This window comes from Silurus meridionalis, chromosome 19 (genome assembly GCF_014805685.1).
Source record: "Silurus meridionalis isolate SWU-2019-XX chromosome 19, ASM1480568v1, whole genome shotgun sequence".
Lineage (NCBI taxonomy): Eukaryota > Metazoa > Chordata > Actinopteri > Siluriformes > Siluridae > Silurus > Silurus meridionalis.
The window spans coordinates 3,300,091-3,327,968 of record NC_060902.1 but is presented as its reverse complement, the minus strand read 5'-3'; the positions used below and the strand labels follow the sequence as shown (position 1 = coordinate 3,327,968).

Below are 27,878 nucleotides of genomic sequence, written 5' to 3'. Positions count from 1 at the left end.
TAGGCACCACACATCACAAAAGAAAAAAGAAACATTCATCATCTCTATACCACAGCAATGGAGCGGATTCTTCCCCTTGACTTTCCAGAATGAATTACTAACACAGCACAACAACGAACAAAAAAACCCCCAAAAGACGTATGGATGGCTTAAGATTTAACAGACATGGTGCTTAAGTACATTTACATTATTATTACAATAGGTTAATAACAAAGCATGGTTATGAAAAGCAAGAGAAACCAAACCACTTGTGAAAATTGTGTGTATACTTATATAAAATGAATTGGCATGTATTGAACTGGTGTACAAGAAAAGTTTAAAACAACCTTGTACAATTGTAAACATAGCCATAAAAAATACTTTCTCCATAATCTTCCAGGATTTTGTACCTAAAGAACTTAAATATGATAATAATATGCATATTATTATACTTAATAGTGAATTTGTACTTAAAGGGTGAGGGTTAAAAAAAAAAAAAGTGAACACATCCAGAAAGCATTCATTACATGGCTGACCAACTGCGAAGCACATCTTACAGAATTCACCACGGGAACACTCTGGTTCGATTCACCATCGATACAATTGAGCTAATGATGTAAATATGACACGAGCTGAAGTCCATGCATGCAGGTTAGAGCATAAAGTCAAATATACACTATTATTAAAAGTCCTTCTGAAACATGTGCCATTCACATGTGCAATTTCTTCCCAAATAATAAACCCCATTCATCCATACAATACTATACAGAAGTATTCAGTAGTGCACCAACTTTCTTACACACACACACACACACACACACACACACACACACACACACACACACACACACACACCAAAAACATCTAAAAAGGTGTTGTCGATACAAGTAATGGAAAAGGTACAAAATACAAGATTCGATACAAATAAAACTCCCAATCCACCTATTCATAAATTGACTCTTCTCTGTATTTATGCGTCTTTTCTTATATTCTGCAGTCATTTTGGAAAAAAAAGTTGTTAAGTAAATCAGAACGTCTAAAGGAAATGCCGTTGCGATTAAACCCTTCTGGTGAAAAGTCGAGTCTGCACAGAGGTCAACTTTCTCTTCATGCTCTTTTCTCTCAAGCGTCAGATTCGCCTCTTTTTCGTCCTTCGTCCCCGACATCGCTGTCGTCCGAATGGCTTTTGTTGAGGACGAGGACCTGACCGTCGGTGGTTGGTGGGTTTGGGCGACCCGAGGCAGCTATCAGACGGCTTTGTTCCTCCAGGTCCTGGAATTGCGGCATTTTTTTTTTATATAACAGCTCAATAATAGCAGAAAATCATTGCTGCAAAAAAAAAATAAAAACTAAATATAGAGTCAGGAGAGTGTTTTAAACAAGTGAGTACATTTTGCCATCCATCAGGGAAGTCATGCAAGGTTAAATTTGCTTCTTGGTGATTTTGTATTGCTATTATACAGTAATCCACTGTTTATCACGGTGGTCACGTTCCATAACCGCCAGTGATAAATGGACGACACCCCAAAAATGCTTTTTTTTATTGTTTAAGCCGTAAATCATCCTCCCCCACACTTTAAACACACACAGAAAACACTTGCAAGAATACAGTAATTATATTTTTATGAATAAATTTCATTATTTCAACATAAAACTCTATAAAAACTATTCCATATACGTTTTTTGGTCTATCATACTATCCGCAAGAGACAGGGAAAATCAGCCAAACTGATTTTTTCTATTTCCTTCAATTATACTGTGCTGATTTTTTTTATTTAGAGGATTTAAGCTGCACTGCTTGTTTCTTGGCAACTTGTTATTTCACTTTTTAACATTTATAATAAAACTTTTGACTAAATCCGTGATTTCAAGGTGCTGAATAACGAAGAAAAGAAGAAGAAAAAAAAAAAGCACTGTATTTTACATCCGTTTTTAAAAGATTCCTTAAAAATCTGGATGATGTAATGAATGAGAAATGCAGCCTTTGGTTCTAGATCAGACTTTGTGAAACATGCAAAGTGAGAGTTTGATATTTATTATGGCGTTTCAATCCAATCATACCTTTTCAATCTGTTTCTGTTTAGACAGCTCTTCCTGTTGCTTCTCCTTTTTTTTTTCCACCTCTCTCTGTTTCTGATTGGCTTTGCGATCCTTCAAAGAAATACAATACATTCATTAGAACCAGAGAATTTACTGTATTAGAACGACGCTGCTCCAAGTTTCTTACGCTCACCATTTCTGAATGAAGGGCGATCTGTTTCGCCAGTCCCACGCTATCACAGATCTGACAAGAAAACAATACACAGACATGGAGCTGAATAGGTGTGCACAGGCCTACAATATACACAAAGCTGCATTATACTTCAGGCTTCAACACACAATACACAGACGTGTGTTCACTGTACCTTCTCTCCATCATTATTAGACTCGAAGATGTAGCAGGCGGTGACGGGACGTCCGTCGACTCGCCCGCCAGCCGTATGCAACACGAAGCCGAACAGGCGCTTGTTCTCTTGATGAGATGCGCACATAACTACACTGGACAGTGGGAACTGCGGAGAAAGAAACAAACGTGGAATAGAATAGAAAAAGATTTTAAAATAAATATGCACAAAGATGCATTAAGATCTTAACATTAGTACAGGGACACACACACACACACACACACACACACACACTAAATAAATAACATCAGACCTACCCTTAACCTCGTGACTTGTGTTTGAGGGTCAATGAGCCTAAAAACAGTTACAGAAGAGCACAAGTCAGAAGAAATATCAGCATAAAGATGAGGTACAATATAGGGACAAAAGTTTGTGGACACCTGACCATAAGATTTGTATGTGCTTTTTAAACACCCCTCTTTCAGCTGAAACCTTTGAAATGAATATGAGCACTGACTGCACCCCAGGACTCCTCACCCTACATCAGGAGTCCTGGGGTGCAGTCAGTGCTCCAATTTGTTTAAAAGGTTTCGGTGTCATGCTGGAACAGGTTTGGGTCTCCTAGTTCAAGTGAAAGGAAAAACGTCCTATACAATTGTGTGCCTCCAACTCTGTGGTAACAGTTTGAGGAAGAACCCCAAATAGCTTAAAAAAAAAAAAAAAAAAAAAAATCAGGTGTCCCAATACTTTTATGCCTCATATGCCAAAAAATTCTTACTTCAGACAGTCACAGGTGACAAGCAGATGAGACTCGGTCATTCTGAAGATGTTGTGGATGGCTCGTGCTGCCAGGATCTGCCTCATTGTCTCGTAGATGACATCTGGGTTCTCTGTGGCCTTCACTTCCATGGATCCCAGGAAACGCACAATGAAGAGCTGGTGCAGGATAGAGTCTGAAAACACAGGAGGTTACATAATAACCTTGCTATTTTTGGCATTGTCCTTTTTCTGGGGGGGACACGACACATTTCTGAAATTTTTAGAGCTGTTTATTGGACGTGTACCTTCACTGTCTATAGGCTGTACTTCTCCAGACTCTCCAAATGGGTTTGTCCTTCTTTCAGGAACGGTAATAAAGAAACACTGGCATTAATTTAAAAATAAAAGAAAATCTGAATACAAAAATGCCTCATCTTGACTTCTTACAAAGAATTAGAACAAGAATCACTGACCTGCCCTGGGCACCACCTTTAGCCTGTGGTGTGCTCTCTTCAGTAACTGGAGAAATGATATCAAACTGGATGGGGGTGTCTGGAGCCACCAGGGAGTCCAGAGACAGTGAGGACAGAGCTGGTGACTCTGAGCCTGCTGAGCTCTGGCTGCCGGTCCGTGCTGCTCGGGGTCGGCCCTGACTAGAAACCAAACATCACGAGAAAGAACGATCAGACTGGAAAACAAAGCCATGCAAGTCTGTGAGAAAAACAAAGCCATGCGAATCTGAGTATATACAGATACTGACGTGCTGGGTCTAAAACTCTCATGTCGCTGCTGGAATGAAGGCGACGGAGTCACAGCCTCTAAAGCTGACTGGTTGACTCTGGCAGCAGTTTCCTGTTAGTAGAGTTTTAAGTTTTAAAATAATTTAGTAATACAGAATCTCAGCATTATGTCTTTTTTTTATCATGAATGCAAAATTGTGGTTATTTTATAAATGCCGTCAAACACAGACGTTTACCTCAGGCTTCTCACTGAGATATATCCTCTTTGAGATGTTATTTATTGTCGCAATCCACTAAAAATAAAAAATAAAAATAAAAAAAAAGACAAAATGTTCTGTAGGTATTGATCCTGCTCATATCATGAATAAAAAGGAATAGGGAATGTTGGCAGTGTATTACCTCTTCACAATCCTTTCTGTTATCTGCTTGTAAAATTGCAGTCCTGGAAGAAATAGGAAAAAAATAATTCATTAAGCAAAAAAAAATTTTTTTAGGGAAATTACTGTGAATTCAAATTCATTGTAAAATAAAGATTTCCCTCTTTCTTGTAGAACACAAACGTAGACGTGCTGTACACACGTTGAAAGCTGAACAGAATTGTTTTTATTTCAAGCAAGAAAATAATATTTAAAAAAAATTAAATTAATTCAATGAATAAAAGAATTAATTACATAAAATAAATTACAATATCAGCAATGTATATTTATAACATTCTTATTATTGCTATTACCACATTATTACCACCAAAATGACTATTATTATAATAATAATTATTATTATTATATAATTATTGTAGCACAAAAAAAAAGGCTTTTATTAGTAATCAAGTAAATATGTTAAAGCCCTTAAAATGCATTAATAATTTATTTACAGTCCACTAAGATTTATTTTCCTAAAGCATAACAATAACAACTTTTACTACAATCTTGTCATAATCTATAAACAAATATTTTTGTTATATTATCATTTTTTTGCATTAATATTCAATTTTGCAACAGTGACTGGGGAGCCATTATTCAAAGCAGCCTTTAAGATCTTCCTACATGTGATCTACAAAAACAATATCAAATCTATGGGTAGGACTACATGAATAAAACCTCAATTTTTTATAATCGCTGATCAGAAAAAAAAAAAAAAGAAAAGAAAATGAAATACACCAAATTCTTAATATTTAATTGGGAATTGATGTCAATAAACATACTTTCTGCCATCAAAGGAAGAAATTTGGAAGCAGAATCGCCGATCCTCGCAGTCCACTGCCATGACGGAACAGTTGTCGATGTCCATGACCAGCCCTCCAGCCACGTCTCCTCGAGACTGACTCATGAGATTCCCCCCTTGCGTGAAGAAATACTGCCTCTCCCAGGTGGATGACACGAGCCCGGTTTTACTAGGAATAAAAGTCCAGAGTATGTCACTCATGCAGAAACAATGATATGTCTATTAAATAAAAAAAACTTCATAATGCATGCGCTTGTATTACACTGTAAACTGGCGCCAGGCTTTCGTACTTGCGAATGTTGAGGTATCCGGCTTTGCGGGTCAGGTTGCGGTTAATTGGAATTTTATTTGGGTCAGGTTCAGGCACGTACAGCAGATCGCTGGTCTGCTCCAGATCCTGGATGGTCTGCTGCATTACATCCACCTCACTATCCATCTCCCTGCGTACACTAACAACAACAAGATCCCATAAAATTCATGCGCAAGATATTAAGGAGCCTTAAACAGCACATTTACATTTACATCTGCGGCATTTAGCGGATGCCCTTATCCAGAGCGACGTACAAAAGTGCTTTGAGTCTCTAGCAATGAATAAATCTACACTGGTACGCAAGATTACAAACTTAATATAAATATAACTCTTGCACATAAATTTCTAATCTTGTAAGCCACCAACAGATGGCAGCACAAGACTGCACGCACAGTCACAGGGTCACAGGGACCTTCGTAAGTCAGTGTGCCAAAAGACATTGCTGTGCAATCTGAAGTACGACACCTACACCCTGTCACTGAACTTTTCTCACACTGGATTTTCTTCCCAGAAACAACATGATAGGACTTCTGCACACACCCTACTCGCCAGATTTGGCTCCTGTGGACTTCACCCTCTTCCACTACCGTCCTCTAAAAATAACTCAACATACAGACATTATTGTATAAATAGCTGACAGGTGGACCGTCCGCTTCTGCAACCTCTAGAGCAATGCTGCTGCACTCGTGTCTGTTTTGTGAAGCAGCTTCTGCACCTGATGCACAGCATGAGGACTCAACTTTTTTGATGGACCCTTGTGAGATCTGTTCCGAGTGGAACACGCATTGGAAAACCTCTGTATGACCCTGACCACTGTACTGTAACTCAGTTTCAGTGTGTTACTGATCTTCTTAAAGCCTCGGCATCTTTGTGGAGAGCAACAGTTCTAATTCTCAAATCTTTATAGTTTCTTTGCCATGAGGTGCCATGTTGAACATCCAGTGGTCAGTATGAGAGAATTGTACTCAAAGCACCACATTTTAACTGCTCTAATACAAGATAAACACATTTGTATGGTCCTGTCAGACACGAACATGATGAATAGGACGTGTGACTTTGCATTTGTTAAAGGATGAACAGCTGTTATCACTAAGGGTGTACTTACTTTTGAGACAATAATGGCTGTATGTTGAGTTATTTTCAGAGGACAGTAAATCTGTACTGCTGTACAAGCTGCACATTGATGCTCTAAAATATATCCAAGTTTCATTTCTATAGTATTGTCTCTTGGGAAAATACACTAACATGGTTGCTGAAATGTGAGGGGTGCACTCACTTTTGTCAGATACTGTATTTGTATGTGTGAACAGTTTCTTTAAAAGGACCTGACGTACATAATATATATATATATATATATATATTATGTCGCATGCATATTTTTTCTCTCTTCCTTTTATTAACAAACCATTGAGGATTTCATTTGGTCATTTTATTGCATTTTTCTTCCATCAAGAAAGTATTCATAATTGGTAACAGAACACTGAGAAATCCTATATAACATTCAATTCTAAATTAGAGAAGCAGTGCAATCGAGCTGCTGAACGATGTTGGTTAAATATTAAGGCTAAAAGAAGCTACAATGCCAACAATAATTGGTGTTGTGCATTACAATCCATTGCATAAGCTTGCATCTGCCTGCAAAAATAAACTGTCCTGCTTTCTAAACTCCCATCCTCCAAACGGGAGGTCATAATTCTAACGACATCTTTGTAGAGGAATAAAACTTTAGAGGATTATTAATCAGGAACAGGATATTAAAATAGCTAAAGTAAACAGACCAAACCTACTTTTGTACACTGGCTCCAATGTTTGTAAGAAAGTCTTCCCATTGCTGTGTGAGATTCTCAGATCCAAGCTTGAAGAAACTGATCTGATGATAGAAGACAGAAAAAGAACTGTACCAGTTAGATCAAACCAAAACCCTAATTTGGAGATTTGGATGTCTCTTTTTAAAGAGATAGTGTTTATATATTATTAATAAAAATGAAATATAAGGTCAAGGTCAAAAAGCTGAAAGGTCCTACATGGACAAAATTATTTGGACACCTGACTTTTCCAGCCACATGTAGTTCTTCAAGTTGGAGACACACTATTGTATAGGATGTCCATGAAGTGTGCATTACATTTTCCCTACACTTTAACTAGGAGACCCAAAACTGCTCCTGAATGACAATACCCCCTGTGCACAAAGCACATGATCTGACCTCAACCCAACTGAACGTCTTTGATTTATTTGGAGCAGCACCCCAGGGCTCCTCGTCATACATCAGCACCTGACATTACTACCACCTGTGCGCTGAATAAGCACAAATCTGCCTGAGCACACTCCAAAATCTAGTAGAACATCTTTCCACAAGAGATGAGGTTATAAGAGCAACTAAATGTGGAAGGAGATGTTCAAAAAAGTCTAACTCTTACCTGAATATTATGGTCAGCTGACAACTAACTTTTGGCTAAAAACAAAAACCTAAAAACTAGTGAAAAGACAAAGAGAGAGAGAGAGAGAGAGAGAGAGAGAGAGAGAGAGAGAGAGAGAGAGAGAAATATAAGCATAGCCCACACCTGTGCCTGCATGTACCCCAGCAGGGGTTCCAACAAGGCAATCCTTTTCTTATACTGTAGCGTGTTAAGTGCTGAAAAGTAGTGCATCGTGGTCTGGTGCTGCTTTTTCCTTGACGTGTAAACATCTTCAATCACTTCAGCCTTCACCTGTAGAGAAGACAAACATTTTATCGTTGGAGAAATCCGAGCGCCATTTAGATAGTTTTATAACTATTATAACCATTAATATGGGTTCAAAAGCAAAACTAGGCATTTCATTCATTATAGCAACAAATCGTCTTCGTCCAAATCCACCATCGGATCTTATATAATTTCCTGTCCTGCACAAGAAGACAGGACACAAGCCAACCGAGTCTGCAGAACATACGCTCTTCCCACACTAGCCAAGCCAAATCTCAGCATGTGTTTCATTAAATGAAGACTATGTTGATGATCTTGTGTGCGTAATCAGGCCCACCAGAGCACAGGAGAAGACAGATCTGATTAGGTGATGATATAAAGACTGCAAGAAAAGACTTTGCTGTGACTTTGTGTGGAGACCAGAAGAAAACACATCACATGCGGAGCCTGTTAAAAGTCTGCAAACACCTAGTCTTTTATTGTATGCGTGTTCCTTTACTTTATATGCAACAAACTATGTTATTTAACAGGGCGAAGAGTTACTTTAAACAAAACAAATATATAAAAGGTACATATGTTTAACTTTATATTTGTTGAAAAATCCTCTATTAATATGAATAACAGCTTTACACACAACGTTTCTCCAAACATTCAGCTGAAATACTCTGCCATGCCTCTTATTTCTGACCTTGAGATCCAGTTCATCCCAGAGCAGTTCAATAGGATTTAGGTGCGTTGACTGGGCAGGCCATTCCATGATGTCTGTTTGCTCTCTTAATAAGGTGTATAGAGCTTGGACATACACTTCGGATCATCGTCTCGTTGTATGGTAAAGTTCATTCCAAAGATCTACAGTCCAGACGGAATTGCAAGGTGATGAAGTATGGAATGGTTGCCATGTTGGTTCAGTATTCCTTTCACCCAGAACAAGTCTCCAACATTCCCTGCTCCAAAACAACCCCAAAATATTAAAGCTTCCACCTCCATGTTTGACTGTAAGAGTGAGGCAGTCTGCTCACATCTTCTCTCCTGTTCCCTGTCTTACATAAGCTCTTCTTTTAGAGATGGAAATGTCAAATTTTTACTCTACAGGACTACCAATCAATTCCTTTGGCTAGTTTGTTAACAGAAACATGGATGTGTCTCAAAAAATGACAAAAGACAAGGTTTACAAATATTTCACAAACCCTGTTTACTAGATATTGGACATGTTTATTTTAATGGATATTAAACTCACAAACGTTCTAACAACTGCCATCTGGTCGACAAGCCGAACTGTTTAACGTTTATGCCCATTTACCTATCAAACAACTCGAACAAAGGGTGACAATTACTGTATAAGGAAATCCTACTTGGACATTGGGCTTCAGGCAAATCGACTGGTTTTACCGTCACACAAACTCTGCCTCGTTAAATAGCATGATTCTTACACAACATGATATCTACAGAAAGATGAAAAAGTAAATAAAACGTACTGCTGGGCAAAAAAATGGTCTTAACCGCAAATCATTTGGATTACACTGTAGATATCTTCCTGCTTCCATCTTGTTATCAGGCTTTTAATGAGCTGCATCAGGTGGCAGAAAAAAACAAAAAATGACTAATCCTCTAAGGAAAAGAAAACTGATTTTTGGAACATTTTGTTTGCCCAGACACATTTTTTTATGTGTTGACCTGACAAATATTGTAACTATTATTTTAATATATATTTTTATACTCATCATAATACAACTTTTGCAAACAAGAACAGTATATAAGTGAATCTCCCTATTTCTAGGTTTTTCCTGCTGCACTCCAATGCAGCAAAAGCATACGAGCAAATAGTGGTGTGGAGTGTTTAAAGTTCTTGCTCATTTTATGACCAATAAAAAGTCGTGGTGCCAAAGTTTTATACAAGCACCTTTTTTGGCAAAGGGTTCTTACAGATGCTGGGTGTTACATCTTACAAACACAAAATCAAAAACCTAAAATACGAACATAATCCATTTATTTGAACATTAAGCGTATCGGCCAACATTGGGTAACACAAACGATCATATTTGCAGAAACTCGGGCTTAAAACTACATTATATGGACAATTTGTGGACACCTGACAATAAGATTAATATGTGCTTTTAGAACATAATATTCCACATTTAGTCCCTAATTGCTGTTAGAATAACTCCTGGTGAACTTGTGGAGATTTGTAAATTAGTGATTCATTCAGCTGCAATGTAATGTAAAACCAGGTACTGAAGTAGGTGAGGTGAGGAGGCCTGAGGTTCAGTCAGCGTTCACATTCATCCTAAAGATGTTCAGTAGGGTCGATGTCAGATCTCTATAGCAGATCACTCCTGAGCTTCTACTCCAAACCATGTAAGGCAGATCTTCATGGAGCTGGCTTTGTGCACAGGGGCATTGTCATGCTGGAACAGGTTTGGGTTTTCTCTAACACTGAACAGGAACAGTTGGGTGTCCGAATACTTTTTGTCCATATAGTGTATAAGAAAACTAATAACGATAATAAATGTGCACATTTTGTCATGAAGATAAAAAAAAAAACACAATAAAAATCAGTCCCCTGAAATAAACTTCTTACCCTCTCGTTCTCTTTCTTTTTAGACAGTCGGCTGTATCTGTTGATGGCTGTGTCGAGATCTGTTATATTAAAGAAATCAAACGTTGAACGTGAATTTGCTGAAGGATTCTTTCGCTTATATGATTCACAAAATGAGTCGTATTCTCACCATCGCTGGATATTTGAAACACTTCCTTCAGAGTGAGTATTTCTGTTAAAAATTAAATAAATAAAAACAAATAAACCAAATGTAAAAAGACATAAGTTTGGTATAAACAGTACATGTACAAGTGAAATGCACCTTTTAAGTCCCTCTCTTTGAACTGAGTGATGGGGAACATCATGGCGTCTGCGAGCTGAGTGGACAAGACGGCATGACAGGAACTGAGCTGTGAAAAAAACAACAAAAAAAGAAAGAAAAAAAGAGATAGAGAGATGGAGGATCAGTATCCTTGCTCATAAGGGAGGACTTAAAAAAACGTTTAAAAAAATTTCTCTCACCTCGTCGATGACTTTGGAAAACTGCTGCAGAGTGGAGCTCATGACCTCGTCGTCACCACCGAGTGGGAAACGCTAAGGGGACGAAAGGGTCAGTCTTGAATAATACTTTAAGATATGTGGTGTCTCGTCAGGTGTTCATATCTTAGCCAGCACTTTAAAGGCTTGTCTGTTAGTGTTAGTGGAGGACGGTGTACTGTGATGTCACAGCTTGGTAAACTGTATATCTGCCTCTAGTGGTGAAGCATGGAATTACAACTAAATAGGAATCCTTTCTTACAGTTAGGTTTCCAGACAAATGCGAAATGCATCATTCATTGATTGCAAAAAAAAAAAAAGAATAAATTCACGAAGGATCCTCTCCAGAACATTTAGCTCCATTAATACATTTGGGTATAAAATGGCCTCAGTGCTTCCCTGAACTGTTCCTTTAAACTAGGTGTGTATAAAATCATGCTTCTTTTTCTTCTATAAACATATTTAAATAAATTAATAAATAAAACTGCTACCTGTTTTTCATACTCCCTTAGTATCTTGGAGGTCAGGTGTGTCGCGGCACTCAGTTCGTTCTGTAAACCATTCAAACCTAAACATTAACATTCTCCGAAACAAAACAGAAATATTTTCATTGCTTTCCAAGTATTTCCTTATAGCAGTGAGAGTTTATGATCAGGACTTACCTGTGCATCGTAGATCCTTTGCATGGCCTTGAAGAGCTGATGGTAGTAGCTGGATATGGCACATGTGTCTTCCTCAAACACACTTAGCAGGGAGCGAGTCTAGATAGAGAAAGGGTTGAGATATTTCACATACTTATCAACAATCATGATCATGGGTCCTTACAAAAGCTTTTGATTACGGTATATCAGGTATTTGGTACAAAACAAAGCATCAAAAACCCACAAACCCATAAAAAGAATTTAAGGCTTATTACTTTAATAAAAGTGCAACAAATGCAAAATGATAGTCAGTCTGGTTGATTATTCGTAATATTGACACTGAAAAATTCTTCCTCCATATAATGCAGTCTGTTAAAAGTCAACTATGGTTGCAACATCATGGCGAGTTAGACTATTCAAATAGACTGTCCATTAAAGGTCGAGAGATTTTACCGATAGCTAGGTGGGATCATACTTGCCGATTAACCAAACAATTTTTTTTAACTAGATAATGGATAAAAAAATAAAAGGAATAAAATTAAAAAATTTAACACACTCCACGTACAATAGTACTGCTTTTTATTACAAACATAAAAAATACAGTACTGAATCATGAAAATGTGCTAAATGAAATAAGTACAAATAGATCAATGAATAAATATAATTTTATAATTAATAAATGATAAATAATAAATATAATATAACGCTCTCCGTGCAGCACGCAGTCTGACGCGTATAAACAAACAGCATGTGGCACCAGTGATTCGCCCCTAGAGGTCGCTCTTGCAATCACAGGGGACAGGAAGCCAGAAAAATGATTGTAATTGATTTCATGGTCGATTTTTGGTGCCAATTAAAAAAAACGATTCTATTATTAGATATTAAATATATTTCAGATTGAGAAGCACATTCGAAAAAGGTCAGTATCAAGATGGGGGGGAAAAATCTGATCTGATTTGTTTACATACATAAAAAAAATTTAATAACTGAACTCATTGATCATTTACACTAGTCAACAGTTTCTTAAACGCTATGAATCACAAGTACAAGAAAGCGAGAAGGACAGAGAGGAAGCTGAATAAGGAAGGAAACCAGTATGTGCCAAGGATTTAAAACTACGCCTGGTTTGTCTACGAAGTGTGAAATTACAAGACTTTGTAGTAAACCTGCTAAAAATAAAAAGCACAAATAAAGAAATGGAGGATAAAATATGGCGATTAGAGAACAGTAATAGCTTAGATTAGAGATAAATTGTACGATCACTAAACACACACACACACACACACACACACACACACACACACACACGCATTCTTATATCTGTATTTATGTAAGTATGTATGTACACTATATAGCCAAAAGTTTGTGGACACGTGTCAATAGGATTCCTATGTGCTTTATGAAGATCCTGTGTGAAACTTGTTAATTAGATTAATTAGTCAAATTACATTATAAGAATTAAATCAAATAATAAATTTGTATTATTTATATAGTACACGTTAAAGGCTTTTTCCTATCAGGCTTACAATACAATTACAATAGTGGACTATCTATCTATCCATCCATCCATCCATCCGTCCGTCTATTTATCTATCTATACATCAGTTTGTCTCTCATTCTGTCTGTCTATCTATCTATCTATCTATCTATCTATCTATCTATCTATCTATCAATTTCAGTCTATTTATCTATCTATACATCCGTTTGTGTCTGTCTGTCTGTCTATCTATCTATCTATCTATCTATCTATCTATCTATCTATCTATCAATACATCTCATTCTGTCTGTCTGTCTGTCTGTCTGTCTATCTATTCATCCATCCATCCATCTCAGTCTATTTATCTATATATACATCCGTTTGTCTCATTCTGTCTGTCTGTCTGTCTGTCTGTCTATCTATCTATCTATCTATCTATCTATCTATACATCTCATTCTGTCTGTCTGTCTGTCCCAAAACAATAGTGCTCTATATATAGCCGTATATAATGTGTTACGCAGCCTATAAAGTGCACTATATAGTCAATACTGAATGATTTGGGATACAGCCCTGACATATATCAAACAATTTCTATGGATCTGAAAGAATTTTAAAACCGGTTTCGAGACTGAATTTGCTTTACCTTGCCTAGTTTTTAGAGGTTTTCTTATCCAAAAGGCGACTACGGTAACTAGTTGCTAAGCTATTTGTTTAGCTAGCTAGCCGCAGAGCTAGAACGCTAACAATCCCAGAAGTGTTTACCTGAGGACTGTCCTCTAGTGCTTCTTCTATCGGCAGTTTGTCAATCCCGGGCATGGTGCTGGTGTTATTTATGTCGCAGAAACTGACAATCTGGTCGTGTTTGGGTTTTTTTTAGAAGAAAAAATCTCTTCCTGTTTGCTTTTTTTTGCAGGACAAATCAGCAGGCAGACAGAGCCCTTCCCACACACACACACGGATATCCACTCCGTCTTTCCTCCGCCTCGCTCTCTGGCTGCCAGACCGACAGCGCCGTATCCCAAATAACGCCCTAAAACCTTAATAAGGGCACTATGTAAAGGCGGAAATAGGGGCTTTTTACAGCCTGTGTAGTGCACTATGTCTCCAATGTGGCTGTATTTGGGATTCAGCTTGGATGTTGTAGGACTTATATGGTCAAATAAAAGTCCTTTAACTTTACAGTTTTTCTCAGTTGTTTTTGAGTTTTTCTCAGATCAAAAATGAAATTCTTAAAACTACTTGTTCAACCTACACATCATTTAGTCATTTGTGCACATCACAAAAGTGACCATTCAAGATTCATCTTAGTGACCATTCAAGATTCATATAAGTAACCATTCAAGATTCATCTTAGTGACCGTTCAAGATTCATCTTAGTGACTATTTAAGATTCATTTTAGTGACCATTCAAGAATAATCTTAGGGACTATTTAAGATTCATTTTAGTAACCATTCAAGATTCATCTTAGGGACTATTTAAGATTAATCTTAGTAACCATTCAAGATTCATCTTAGGGACTATTTAAGATTAATCTTAGTGACCATTCAAGATTCATCTTAGTGACCATTCAAGATTAATCTTAGTAACCATTCAAGATTCATTTTAGGGACTATTTAAGATTAATCTTAGTGACCATTCAAGATTCATCTTAGTGACCATTCAAGATTCATCTTAGTGACCATTCAAGATTCATCTTAGTAACCATTCAAGATTCATCTTAGTAACCATTCAAGATTCATCTTAGTGACCATTCAGGATTTATTTTAGTAACCATTCTAAGCATTCTTTGCATGAATTTTATAGAATAATAACCCTCTCAGAGGTTTTGTTTAAAGTCAGGATGAGGTGGTATAAATTATTTCAAAGCACACTTTGGCAGCTACAACCACCTCACCCCTCACCCGGTGTTTCTCTTACAATTCATATCCAATGTGACAATGTTAACCGCACCACATGAACCTTTTAATTCCTTTATTGCAAATTGAGCTAAACAAATGTATAGACAGAGACAGCTACAAGGAAAAATATACCTACATGATATGTATTTCTCTTCTTAATCCAAAAGGGGGTGTGGCATGATTCTGTTTTTTTTTTTTTTTACAAATTCAGCATTTACATAATGTACATGACTTACTGTGTTAAAAAAAAGCTGAATAAAAACTATACATGAATGCACATAAAAAAAATTGTATCTTATTAATTTAAACTGCATCTTAAACAAATTGTGTCCATTATTGACGCTAATCTACACGTGGTGCTAAAACCAGCCAAACACAAAGTCATTTGTAGAAACAAAGAACAGTTCTATGAATCTCACTCAACCCTGGCATATCTCCTAGCTCATTTTAACTGCTGCTCATCTGCCTATAAAGATCATATTCTCTGTATAAGATGTATTCCTTTAGGCGGTTCGGCAAAGGCAGGAAGCTCATGAAGACTGGAGCTCTGAGGCGCAGTCGTCCCAAACATCTCCTGATCGTCAGTCGGCACAGGTGCTGCAAGCAGCGCGCGTTCTCTAGAGGAACCACGATGGGAAGTGGAATATATTAGTAAGTGGACAGTGACTTACCTACTTTTATATCATGTGTACAAATAGAAAGAACCAGAACAAAGGCCCAAAACGAGAGATAAAGAAAGCCTGTAGCTTTAAATCTCTCACACCACACAAATTTTCACCTTGAATCTTGCAGATTTCCGGCCACTGTTTTTGCTCCATCAAAGTTGTCTTAATTTTGCAGCAAAACCTGACGTGGTCGACGTAATCTAGCATGATACGCACCACGCTTCCGGAGAGGTGTTTCAGCCAGTTAACACATATCACCTCACAGAACTGAAGGAATGCAGCAAGATAAAGATGTACAAGTTTATAAAAATAGAAAGAAATGGCTTATTTAGGCATCCATCTCAGATCATTTTGCATGCCAAAAGTTGTGGCTCAGACATGAAGTTTGCTTCTGTACCTTGGGGCTGGAAATAAAGCTAACAAGTACTTATTAAAATATATGCTTCACATATATTTCTTTATAGTTATCGAGTCATTGGTGATCTTTTATATGTGCTTATTAGGGATGTGCAGCTCCATAAATGAGGCGGATGAGAGGCGCATCTCGATACGGTTCATCAAGGATTCATATGAAGCAGCTACTGATGCAATAAGATACAATTCATCCCTATTACGAGGCAGTGCGAGACGATTTTGTTTAGATTCAACACAATACAATTCGATGCAATACGATGCAGTGGAAAAAACTATGATGCTATGAAATTTAATATCGTATAGATACTGCACTTTCATTTCTTTGGTTCAGCCAGACAGCAAATCATCAATTTACTTCTAATCTGACTTCTAATGCATGGCCCTTTCACAAACAGGCCTTTTTTTAGTGCAAAAAAACGAAAAAAAAAAACAGATTAAATAAAGCCAGACGCCTCGTCTCCTGTTCTGTCTCCAGAAAGATGCAGCTCTACCTCTGCCATGTTAATTTGTATTCTATGTAACTCTCAGGACCCGGCTCGGTCTCAGTAGGGATGTGATACATATATACATATATATGTGTGTGTGTGTGTGTGTGTGTGTGTGTGTGTATATATATATATATATATATATATATATATATATATATATATATATATATATATATATATATATAAAACCTCCTCACTTCTCCGAATCATTGATCTGAATTGCGTGGCCTAACATTGCAAATTAACTGAAACTCATCTCACCATGGTATCTTTGATGACAGTGTTGGTCCAGCCCTCGTAATCATCTGGCACATGAGCTCTTTCGCCATATGGACAGTCAAAGCAGAGTTGCACGTCATAGCCATAATTAAAAATCATCCTCAACAGAACTTCATCCTTCAGGGCGTACTGCAGAGCTGAAGGGAAGTGCGTGGTGTTCACCCTGCTTAAGTAATTGACGTTGGCACCGTATCTAAGCAGAATGTTGATCAGTTCGTAATTTCCAAGGCGCAGGGCCACCTGCAAGCACTTAACAGGGTCCTGGTTGGGCATTGCACCAGCCTCCAAGAGCAACTTGGTGGAGGACAGATCTTCATTGGTTACTGCGAAGTACAAAGCGGACCTGCGCTGGTCGTCATAATTGCGCCTCACCCAAGGGTTAAGCATGAAGTTGGGGTCGTAGCCAGCATTGAGTAGCATCTCTAGACACTGGGCCTGTCCACCAGCTGCGGCAGAGTGCAGGGGGCTCATGCCGCTCTCCTCCACTGCCTCAAATGTGGTCACAGGAATTAGGAGAGCCAGAGCTCTATGAAAACATCACATTATTCTTTCCTACAAGTATACACCTATACACTTTAATAGAAACACCAATACCTCTACTCATTAATGCTATTTATCTGATAACTGGCATCAGAACAATGCACAAAATCATGCCTGATACGTATCAAAGCATCAGTTCATGTTTTTCCAGAGACATTTTGCATGGTTGTTGGTTTGAAACAAGTTTGAGGAGCTCATTTTACTTCCTGTAACACATTCTCCGTCTTTTATTAAATCTAATCTTTTTTTTATATTATAGTGTATTATTCTGAGAGATTTAACATCTGTGCTAAATGTTACCTCCGTCAGTATCTAGTGAACCAAATAAAAAATCTGTTAAACGAACAAACAACGTAGAAATATTCAACCTTGTGGCAATGTGAAGGTCATACATACACATATTTTACTGCAAACTGTTGGAAATCTCAGAAATGCTTCTTACTCCACATATCCACGATGGGCCACTCTATGAATTGGTAGGTGGCCTGTGTGTTTGGGGATGTTAGCATCAGCGCCATGCTCCAGCAGCAGAGAGATGACCTCAGGGTTCCCGGATGCAGAAGCTTCGTAAAGGATAGTGGCCCAGTCTTGAGCTTGAGAATCCACATCAGCACCTTTGTGGTCCAAATTACTTCATTATTGCATAGCCCACATCAGACATTTCCTATACAGATTACTATTTAAATAGTATTTACATTATAGAGTAATAGAGTAATTGTAATAGCACAATATCGTTTTTGTTATAGAGTATCCTGGACTTCTGGATTGGTTTCTCGAATGAACTCCCAAGTCAACTTAAATGCGGCCTTCATTTGCATACTGGAAAATGACGCTCTTTATGTTTTATGAGCAATAAAAATTTTTAAATCCCTTTTGCTTTGTCTCTCCCAAATAATTTCTCCCAAACAATAATCTAATTTTATTAAATGTACGCTATTAGGCAGTGAAATTGAAGTATTCCGGTTTTGAACTAAATCAGTGACACGTGTCATTCACACACACACTTCCTGACCTCTGCATAGGAGTTCCCGCACTATCTCCAAGTGGCCAGCTTGTGCCGCCAGAGCCAGAGGCGTGAGGCCGTACGTGCTCCTGGGATCAGGTTCAGCTCCAGACTTCAGCAGCAGCTTTGCAGAATCTGTCAGGCCCAGACGGGCAGCTTCATGGAGTGCCGTTCTGCAGTGCGCTAATTTTTGATTTACGCTGGCTTTAAAGCAGATAAGAAGCTTCATCATGTCATAGTGGTTGTTTCGTATAGCTGTGAGAATGGAATAGCACAGGCTGAGAAAACCACTTTGACAAAATAATATCCAGTCCTACAAATTTAAGACATAAATATACAATGTTTTACTTTTCATACTGAGCAGCCAAAACATGGGAATTCAAGGGTTCGCTGGTTGCAGGTACCTGCTCAGCTACAAAATAACTAATATTTATAAGAACGTGAAAAGTCACACTCTGTTCTAAACCATGCTAAAGCTGTTACAACACCTCAATGTAGGCAGATATTTGTATGAAAACGATTAGGCCATGTTCACCTAGCTGAACTAGTACAAAAGATAAGAACCAAAAGTTGCAATACTGAACACTGTCTATGCTAATTTGTACAGAATTGTTCAAACCCATTTGAAATGAATTCCAGGTGTCTCCTTTTACTAACCAATGACAAGAGGCGAGTCCTCATCATTGTCCAGGCAATCTGGGCTGCTTCCATTGTCCAAAAGGTAGCAGGCATTTTCCAAGAGCCCCTTCTCTACAGCCAAATAGAGGGCTGTCTTGCCTTGATGAGTTTTTGCAGACTTAGCGTCTGTGGGAGATGCTGTGAACAAACAGTGATAAATGTCAATTCACAAAATAGGTTAGTGTAACGAATGCACCTGTAACAGCAGTTACACAACCTTACAGAGATACACTATGTGGACACCTGACTATTTGTATGCTCCTGTGCACTAAGCCAGCTCCATGAAAATATCATTTACCTGGTTTGGGGTGGAAGATCTTTAGTGGCCTTCTCTAGAGCTCTGACCTTTACTAACTATATTGAACACCTTTCTCTCCAGGCCTCCTCATCCTACAGCTGACTTTACTTACTCCCTTGTGGTGAATAAGCAAAATCTTCTTTACTCTTCTGTGAAAATTTTCTAGAACATTTTGAACATTCTAGATTGTGGAGATTTTGCTCATTCAGCCAAGTAAAGTCAGCTGTAGGAAGAGGAGGCCTGGAGAGCAATCAGCAAATGTTCTAGATTTTAGAAATGTTTTAGAAATGTTCTAGATTTTATATATATATATATATATATATATATATATATATATATATATATATATATATATATATATATATATATATAGTGTGATGCAACTGCCACATCATCAGATCATTACTCTCCTGACCTTTGAAAATAATCTCCAGGATGTGCTGGTTGTTCTGCATTGCTGCCTCGTGTAGGAGAATCTGGCCTTCACTGTTCTCCTCGGAGAAAGACGACTGATGGATTGTAAGTTTACGAAGCTCAGCTTCATCACCTGCATCATACAAACAACAGAAAACTAATGACTTGACCACCAACATACAGTAAAAAGTATTTATTAAAAACACTCTTTACCTCGTTTAATGGCACTGGATATTTTATCCCTTTCTGGACTGGTCTGTATGATCCTGTGGACAAACAGACTGCAGGTAAGAAAGACTTCAATAGGAATACTGCATTGTTTTTATACCTAATTTCTATCCATCATATCTTTAAGACATGTTCCTTCATCAGTGAGAAAAATATTACATTTTAATATTATTATATTACATGTTGAATTGAAGACTTCTTAAGAGATTTTATGGTTTCATCCAAATACATTATTCACATATTTAAAGGTGCTTCATACTTGTCGCATGTATATTACAACACAGTGAAATTATGTTTTCATATATCCCAGAGATGTTAGAAAGCTGGGGTCAGGATGCAGGGTCAGCCATGATACAGGGTCCCTGGAGCACAGAGGATTAAGGGCCTTGCTTAAGGGCCCAAGAGCTTCAGCTTGCCAATATTGGGGTTTGAACCTCTAACCTTCTGAGAAGTACCTCAGAGCCTTGACCATTAAGCTACCACTTTACCACCTGGACACTATATTTCCACCTGAACAAACAATCTATTTCCATTTCAGAAAAGACAAATGATACACAGAATGTAGAATGTATCTTACAATGCTCACAAGTGTTTCACAAAATAGGTCTTTGTCATTTTTGTACTAAACAGCTACCTTTAGAAGTTTTTAAGTGATTATATTTCAATTCCCATCAATAGTAACCATTCATGTCACAGATATGAGAATTTGAATCATCCTTGATATTTCTTTAATGTACAATTCTCACCTGCATCCATCTTCAGACAATATGTCCCTAAACTCAGTCTGCTTAGTGTTTCCCAGAAGACTTTGTTCTATCATGTACTGAGTTGCCACATCTTCGTCAAAAATCTCTCCTGACGTCTCGAAATCCATAGCGGCTGTAACTCAGATCTCCGAAGCAGCTTCTCCACCACTGTCAGCGTTCCCCAAAGAAATCACTCTGGAAGGCTGACGCTGTTACAATCCAGCGTAATCCCGTGTGGTTGCTTCTGGTTCGTAAAACTGAACTGACAGTGAGCAGCTGAAAATGAGTGTGAAATGGAAATGTAATTGTAAAGGATTGAAGAACATTTTTATGGTTCATTATTATGATTATTGTTATGGATCGTGCGTATATTAGTACATTGCAGAGTCACCATCACCAAAATGACAATAGAGAGCTATTCAGCATTAACATGCAGCAAAAAATGCACTAATGTATGTTGTTCCCAATAATGAATGTTTACATTAATGCTTACCTGAAGAGTTATACCGCTGTTAGTAAATGTTGTGCGACTCCTGAGCTGCACTCAGGGTTATTTATGTCGTGGCCCTGCTATAAATATCTGATCATGGGACAAAACAAGGCCACTCAAGTGACCTGACCCAGGCATCCTCTGCGAAATAATGTAGATCTACTAGGTTTCGCAGCTAAGATATATCTAGAATAAATAAATATTATTTCCTCCTTTATTAGCATTTCTTTTAATGTTATTCACATAAAAGCCTCACTTTCAAACTACCATGAATAATTTTTCTGACATCCGTCTAATAGGAAAGGCATGTAGTTGCGATAAGGAGTGTAGTTCTAGACATGTTGACAGGTCTATGAGGTTTGAAAGGATAGGAGGCTGGATGTCCTCCTTCAGGAGAGCCATAGCACTTATTTATTAAAGTCTACGCAGTGTCTGGTGTCGGTCTGGCAAAACAAATTTGGCAGGAACAATGATATTCAGAATACATACATATGGACAAACGTGTTGTATATGTACAAACAAATGACTTTTCCAGCTATAAGTTTGAGGCATACAACTGTATAGGATGTATTTACATGAAGTAGAATTGCATTTTTCACTAACTAAACCTGTTCTTGCGATCAGTAACCTGTTCCAATGCTCCTGTGCAGAAAGCCAGCTCCATGAGAATATGGAGTGCATGGGTGGATTTTTAGTGGCCTGCTTTAAAGCTCTGATCTTAACCCAATACTCCAAAATCTAGTGGATCACCCTCTCAGAAGAGTGGAGTTTACTATAAGACTAAATGTAGAACAGGATTCAAAATCACATATGACTTCCACAAACTTTTAATGCATTGCAGCTTTAGGCCACTAGATGCCAATGTGAAATTTAAGTATCGTTACAATGAACAGGATATTTAATGTTGGAATAAATATTTAAGACGTCCATACAAATGATTGCGTGCATTTATAGCAGTGTGTTATTGAAAAATTTGGATGCATTATGTATAATACTCAAACCAGCACCAGCAATGTCATGCTCAATGTCACTAAAGTGCTTGACCTCAATCTGCATGATTTTATACATTGCACTACATTGAAAAGCAATGCTAAAAAAAAATAGGTCATAGCATTAATTTACGTTCACAGCAAATCACTTTTATATTTAAATTCATACTGGGTTGCTGAAAGACCAATAAAAACAAGATTCGTAATATATTGCTTGATTTACTGTATGCTGATATCATAAATAATGTCATACCGTAGCAGTGATGAAAAGGCCCATTGTTCTTGATCTCCCTGAGCTGGAGATGCACGAAGGACAAAATATACTAAATTTTAGCTCCAGATACTGTATACATTTCAAATAAGTACTTTTGGAGCCCACTTTTACGTTAGTAATAAAAAATACTGCATGTAAATAACGTATACACAAATGCAATTGTGTATTTTTATACAAAACAATGCAACAAAAAGGCAGTCGGGACCAGGTTTTTGTTTGTTTTTATTTGTATATTTCTGTAATTATCATATTATATGATTAAGACATTTTGATCAATGTTACATACTCATTCCCCATCAACCATCACAAAATCTCGCAGAGAACAATGAAGATATACATACATAAAAAAAAAATTCCTCAAACATATATCCAATCCACATTGTTTTTTTGTTGTTGTTGTTATTCAAAATCAAATGCGATCTACATACATGAACAAAATCTTTACCAACAAAGGAAGTGACAGATTGAGATCACAATTTTAGTAATAGAAACTGATCACCTTCAAAGCAGATTTGATTAATGAGATAATAATAATCATAAACGAAGCAACTACGTTTTACTGAATCTTTCACCAAATAAAAATCTCTGCATTCTCAGTGTCTGCGCTAAGCATTTATTTGAGAATTAGCATTTACATGCCTTTTGCTGATTCTTTCACAACCACTTTGGCATCAGTGTAACTGACACCTTTGTAGGTTCCACTAGTGTTAAACAACAGCACGCTGCCATTGTAGCAGGTAATCTCGATTTTGCCAGTGTAGGGAAGATCAAATGTAGCACGACCAATTGTGATGTTCACTTCCACAGTCTTCCCTGGAGAGACTTTGACAGGAAACGATAACAGCTCAGTTTTCTCCTCAGCGTTCTCTAAACCATATGAATTTTCAGTTGTCACTGTGAAACCAAATCCAGTTGATACTTCTGCAACCTCTGGTATTCCTGCCTTCACTTCCACTTTGAATGAGAACTCAAGCTTGTTGTTAACAGACCAGGAGGACTTTCTAGAGATAGTTTTAGAGGTTTCTATTTTATATTCTTGAGTATCACCAGTGTTATTGTGGTATTTCATGGATTTGATTTCCTCAACAGCAACTTTGGGTATCAGACTATGAATTGTGGGATATTGAACATTTATTAGCCTAGTAGACTTGACCGTGTTAATGAACACAAAGGCTACGGAATCAATATCTGCACCGGCTCTTCCGGTGATTCCCATGCAGATCCCAGACCCCACATCAATAGGATATTCTGTTTTAAGTCCCCAGTCTGTCATGTTTGCAAAGAACTCGCGGGAGCGATTTGTCTTAAACTTGATGGCACCCAGACGTGTTCCAGCTCCGTTCCCCCAAAGCGAAAGGGACGTGAAATGCTCTCCATCTCCAAATTCAAATTCTGAAAACTTCCCAGCTTTTTCACCAAACAGCTTGGAACTTCCATCAGTAAGCCAAACCTGGATGGCTTTTATCTGCCAGCCACCAGCCCACACCCAGATCTTTTTCAGTGTGGCTCCATTTCCAGTACCATCAAAATTAAATGAAGATCCTCCTTGCCCACCAATTTGAAGGATAGGTGCCAGGTAAGACATGATTTTGCACTTAATGTGTACCTTAAAAAGATACAAATTCAGGTTTATTATATAAACGAGAATGTAAACATAAAAACAACATTAAAAAGCAATATAAAGAAACATTAATTTTCTCATATGATATGATACATATGATGTTTTGATGTGAAAAGCATATTTAGATGAATAGAGGATAATGCTTTACATCAAGGTTAATTATCTTTTTTGTATTCCACACAAGCTCTTCCACTCCAACCAACGTATACCATATCTTCATGAAGCTTACTTTGGACACCTGGCATTGTAAAATATGGATGTAAGAATCAGGTGTCCCAATACTCTTGGTTCATGTCAAGTCAAGTCAAGTCAAGTTTATTTCTATAGCGATTTTCACAACAGACATTTGCTCAAAGCAGCTTCACAGAAATTAACAGTTACGGTGAATGGTGTGTATTTATCCCTGATGAGCAGCCATGGTGACTGTGGCATGGAAAAAACTCCCTTAGATGTTATTAGGAAGAAACCTTGAGAGGAACCAGACTCAAAAGGGAACCCATCCTCATTTGGGTGACATCAAGAGTGTGATCATAAATTTTTCAACAATACAGAACACTGGAGAGTGAGAACTAACATAAGCACTGGAGTATAAGATAATGAGTCATGTTCTCTCTACAGTTTTATACAGTCATTATGGTTATAAAACTAGGAGCTACTGAGCAATTTCATAAAATGGCTCAACATTTGCAAAATGTTATAATTTACAAAATCTAGTGGAACATCTTCCCTGAAGAGTGAAAGTTATTAACAGCAAATGGGCACTAAATGTGAAATATTATGTTTAAAAAGAAAGTAGACTCATAGTCAGGTCTTTACAAACTTGTCCATATACTGTTCAAATGACAAAGATTAATAACAGCAAGAGGCATACTTACAAGCTGGCAAGCTGAAATATCTTCTTTAGAAGGCAATTCGTGAAGGATGCAAGTTTCTTGGAAAAAACAGAAGCTATGTGTACTCTTATTTATACTGCTTTAAGAGGGTGGTGTCGATTCTGAAGAAAGGGTGTGAATGTTTTGAGGGATAAAGTCTACAGATAAATTTGCCTACAAAATAAATGGGAATGGGAATTCAACTGACTTTTAGAAGATGCCATAGGCAAAATATCTTTGATTCCTTTAATATGTTTTTAATCAATCAATAAAAAAAATAAATAAATAAATGTGGTTTTTTGGGTTAACTTTTTTTTGCCAGGTGCTATAACCTTTACATGTACTGTATTAATTTATTCTTCATCAATGCAATAGTTATGTATTTATACATGCTTCTTTGTGAAATTGTCTAGTAAAGCGCTACCAAAATAAGTTTGTAGGGGTCCTCAATTCCTGACAATGAAACCATAATTCACTGTTACCTTTGGCATGCTATTATCCAAAATGTACAGCATATACAACCAAAAGTATTTGGACTCCAGAATCACACCATTTCTGTATGTGCTTTTTAACTGTCCCATCAGATTAAGTCTCCACTTTTAGTCACCGATAATCTCCACTCTTCTGGGGAAGGCTTTCCACTAAATTTTGGAGTGTGATACTGGTGTGTGCATACTTTGTGGTAACAGTTTAGGGAAAGCCTAAGTATAATGGTCTAGCTCCAAATAGAGTATTTCATTAAAACAGAACATGTGATATAGTTATATTTGAAGAATTAATGTATTGCAGAACTAATGACAGTTTGCCAATGACCGTTTTGTAATGTTTTTAATTTATTTGAAAGGCAAATGTTACTTTTTTTTTATAACACATACAAAACAACCACACCCACTGCACAGTCACACATACAAACACACAACCCATCCCACACATTACCCTCTTATACTTACATAATTCCAGGTGTCTCCTTTTACTAACCAATGACAAGAGGCGAGTCCTCATCATTGTCCAAAAAGTTTCGATCATCTCAAAAGTTCTAGATTTTGAAGTGTGATTGTGGAGATTTTGCTCATTCAGCCAAGTAAATTCAGTTGTATGGTGAGGAGGCCTGAAGAGCAATCAGCAAATGTTCTAGATTTTAGAAATGTTTTAGAAATGTTCTAGATTTTATATATATATATATATATATATATATATATATATATATATATATATATAGTGTGATGCAATTGCCACATCATCAGATCATTACTCTCTTGACCTTTGAAAATAATCTCCAGGATGTGCTGGTTGTTCTGCATTGCTGCCTCGTGTAGGAGAATCTGGCCTTCACTGTTCTCCTCGGAGAAAGACGACTGATGGATCGTGAGTTTACGAAGCTCAGCTTCATCACCTGCATCATACAAACAACAGAAAACTAATGACTTTACCCCCAACATACAGTACAAAAGTATTTATTAAAAACACTCTTCACCTCGTTTGATGGCACTGGATATTTTATCCCTTTCTGGACTGGTCTGTATGATCCTGTGGACAAACAGACTGTAGGTAAGAAAGACTTCAATAGGAATACTGTATTGTTTTTTTCACCTAATTTCTATCCATCATATCTTTAAGACATGTTCCTTCATCAGTGAGAGAAATATTACCGTATTTTTCGGACTATAAACCGCTACTTTTTTCCTACGTTTTGAACCCTGCGGCTTAAACAACATTTATGGATTTTTTCCGGGTTTTTCCCGGTTTCAAAAATCTCAAGCCAAAAAACTGAGCGACATAACTTTAGACCCAAGACATTTCCGAACGGAAACGAAAAAACGCACTTCACCTGTGTTCTGAGCTGCACGGCATCGGGAGAAAAAACTTTTTTTTTTTAAACGCACGACGATGCCAAAAGATAAACTCCAGAGAGAAATAGTTGTAAAAGGAAGGAGGAAGACAGTGAACAATGACTTTCTTGGTCGGCTACTGTTTAGATACAAGCCATTGTAGCGCGTTAAATCTGGGTGAAGGGAGAGCTCACTAACTCCAGTTACAACAGAAATCATATAAGCACAGACAGGTTTCCAAAACTCGTACTTTATTATTTTTCTTGGCAACAGCGTTACGGGTTAGTCAAAGAAACTTAGAAATGAGCATCAGAAAATAATTAGGACATAATCCTCGGTCCCCACACACGCAGTAATACCGGAAAAATGCAGTGCCGGTCTTTTCCCAAAATACCGCTATGCTCCTAAAGGAAGCGCAACATATTTCACCCGTTACACCGTGTGTAACGTGTCTTTCATTAAAGCCTGTGTAAGTACATTAGTGTAGACTTATAGACAGGTGTGGCTTATTTATGTTAAAAATAAAAATATTTGTAAAATTCAGTGGCTTATATATGGGTGCGCTTAATAGTCCGGAAATTACAGTACATTTTAATATTATTATATTACATGTTGAATTGAAGACTTCTTACCAAAGAGATTTTATGGTTTCATCCAAATACATTATTCACATATTTAAAGGTGCTTCATACTTGTCACATGTATATTACAACACAGTGAAATTATATCTTCATATATCCCAGAGATGTTAGAAAGCTGGGGTCAGTGATATTCAATGATATTCAGAATACATACACTATATGGACAAACGTGTTGTATATGTACAAACAAATGACTTTTCCAGCAGTTCTTGCGATCAGTAACCTGTTCCAATGCTCCTGTGC

The 27,878-nt window shown here is 37.4% G+C and overlaps 3 protein-coding genes across 5 annotated transcripts; all 3 read right to left on the bottom strand.

The window, feature by feature from the left end:
* Positions 1-143: 143 nt before the first annotated feature.
* appl1 (adaptor protein, phosphotyrosine interaction, PH domain and leucine zipper containing 1) lies at positions 144-14,260 on the bottom strand. 3 transcript variants are annotated; one of them, XM_046875380.1, is made up of 22 exons: positions 14,030-14,258; positions 11,811-11,909; positions 11,640-11,699; positions 11,134-11,205; positions 10,934-11,021; positions 10,802-10,843; positions 10,654-10,712; positions 7,956-8,102; positions 7,181-7,263; positions 5,374-5,532; positions 5,064-5,252; positions 4,262-4,304; positions 4,099-4,155; positions 3,883-3,974; positions 3,596-3,775; positions 3,428-3,480; positions 3,142-3,316; positions 2,681-2,717; positions 2,385-2,531; positions 2,213-2,263; positions 2,041-2,130; positions 144-1,251 (listed from the first exon to the last, which is right to left on the bottom strand). In XM_046875380.1, exons 1-22 carry the CDS (start codon positions 14,081-14,083, stop codon positions 1,102-1,104), a joined length of 2,127 nt encoding a protein of 708 aa, XP_046731336.1. In that variant the 5' UTR covers positions 14,084-14,258; the 3' UTR covers positions 144-1,101. The 3 variants fall into 3 exon arrangements, with proteins under 3 accessions (XP_046731336.1, XP_046731337.1, XP_046731339.1); XM_046875381.1 differs by having other exon boundaries at positions 3,428-3,477; XM_046875383.1 differs by having other exon boundaries at positions 1,171-1,308; positions 14,030-14,260.
* An 856-nt stretch (positions 14,261-15,116) lies between these two features.
* Positions 15,117-21,478, bottom strand: asb14a (ankyrin repeat and SOCS box containing 14a). Its single transcript, XM_046875325.1, has 10 exons — positions 21,413-21,478; positions 20,920-21,195; positions 20,159-20,211; positions 19,947-20,078; positions 19,213-19,371; positions 18,565-18,810; positions 17,995-18,166; positions 16,995-17,538; positions 15,945-16,098; positions 15,117-15,783 (listed from the first exon to the last, which is right to left on the bottom strand). The coding sequence occupies exons 2-10, from the start codon at positions 21,045-21,047 to the stop codon at positions 15,614-15,616; spliced, it is 1,758 nt and encodes a 585-aa protein (XP_046731281.1). The 5' UTR covers positions 21,048-21,195; positions 21,413-21,478; the 3' UTR covers positions 15,117-15,613.
* Positions 21,479-22,963: 1,485 nt separating this feature from the next.
* LOC124402379 (aerolysin-like protein) lies at positions 22,964-25,215 on the bottom strand. Its single transcript, XM_046875373.1, has 2 exons — positions 25,169-25,215; positions 22,964-24,278 (listed from the first exon to the last, which is right to left on the bottom strand). The coding sequence occupies exon 2, from the start codon at positions 24,255-24,257 to the stop codon at positions 23,304-23,306; it is 954 nt and encodes a 317-aa protein (XP_046731329.1). The 5' UTR covers positions 24,258-24,278; positions 25,169-25,215; the 3' UTR covers positions 22,964-23,303.
* Between the last annotated feature and the right edge of the window lie 2,663 nt (positions 25,216-27,878).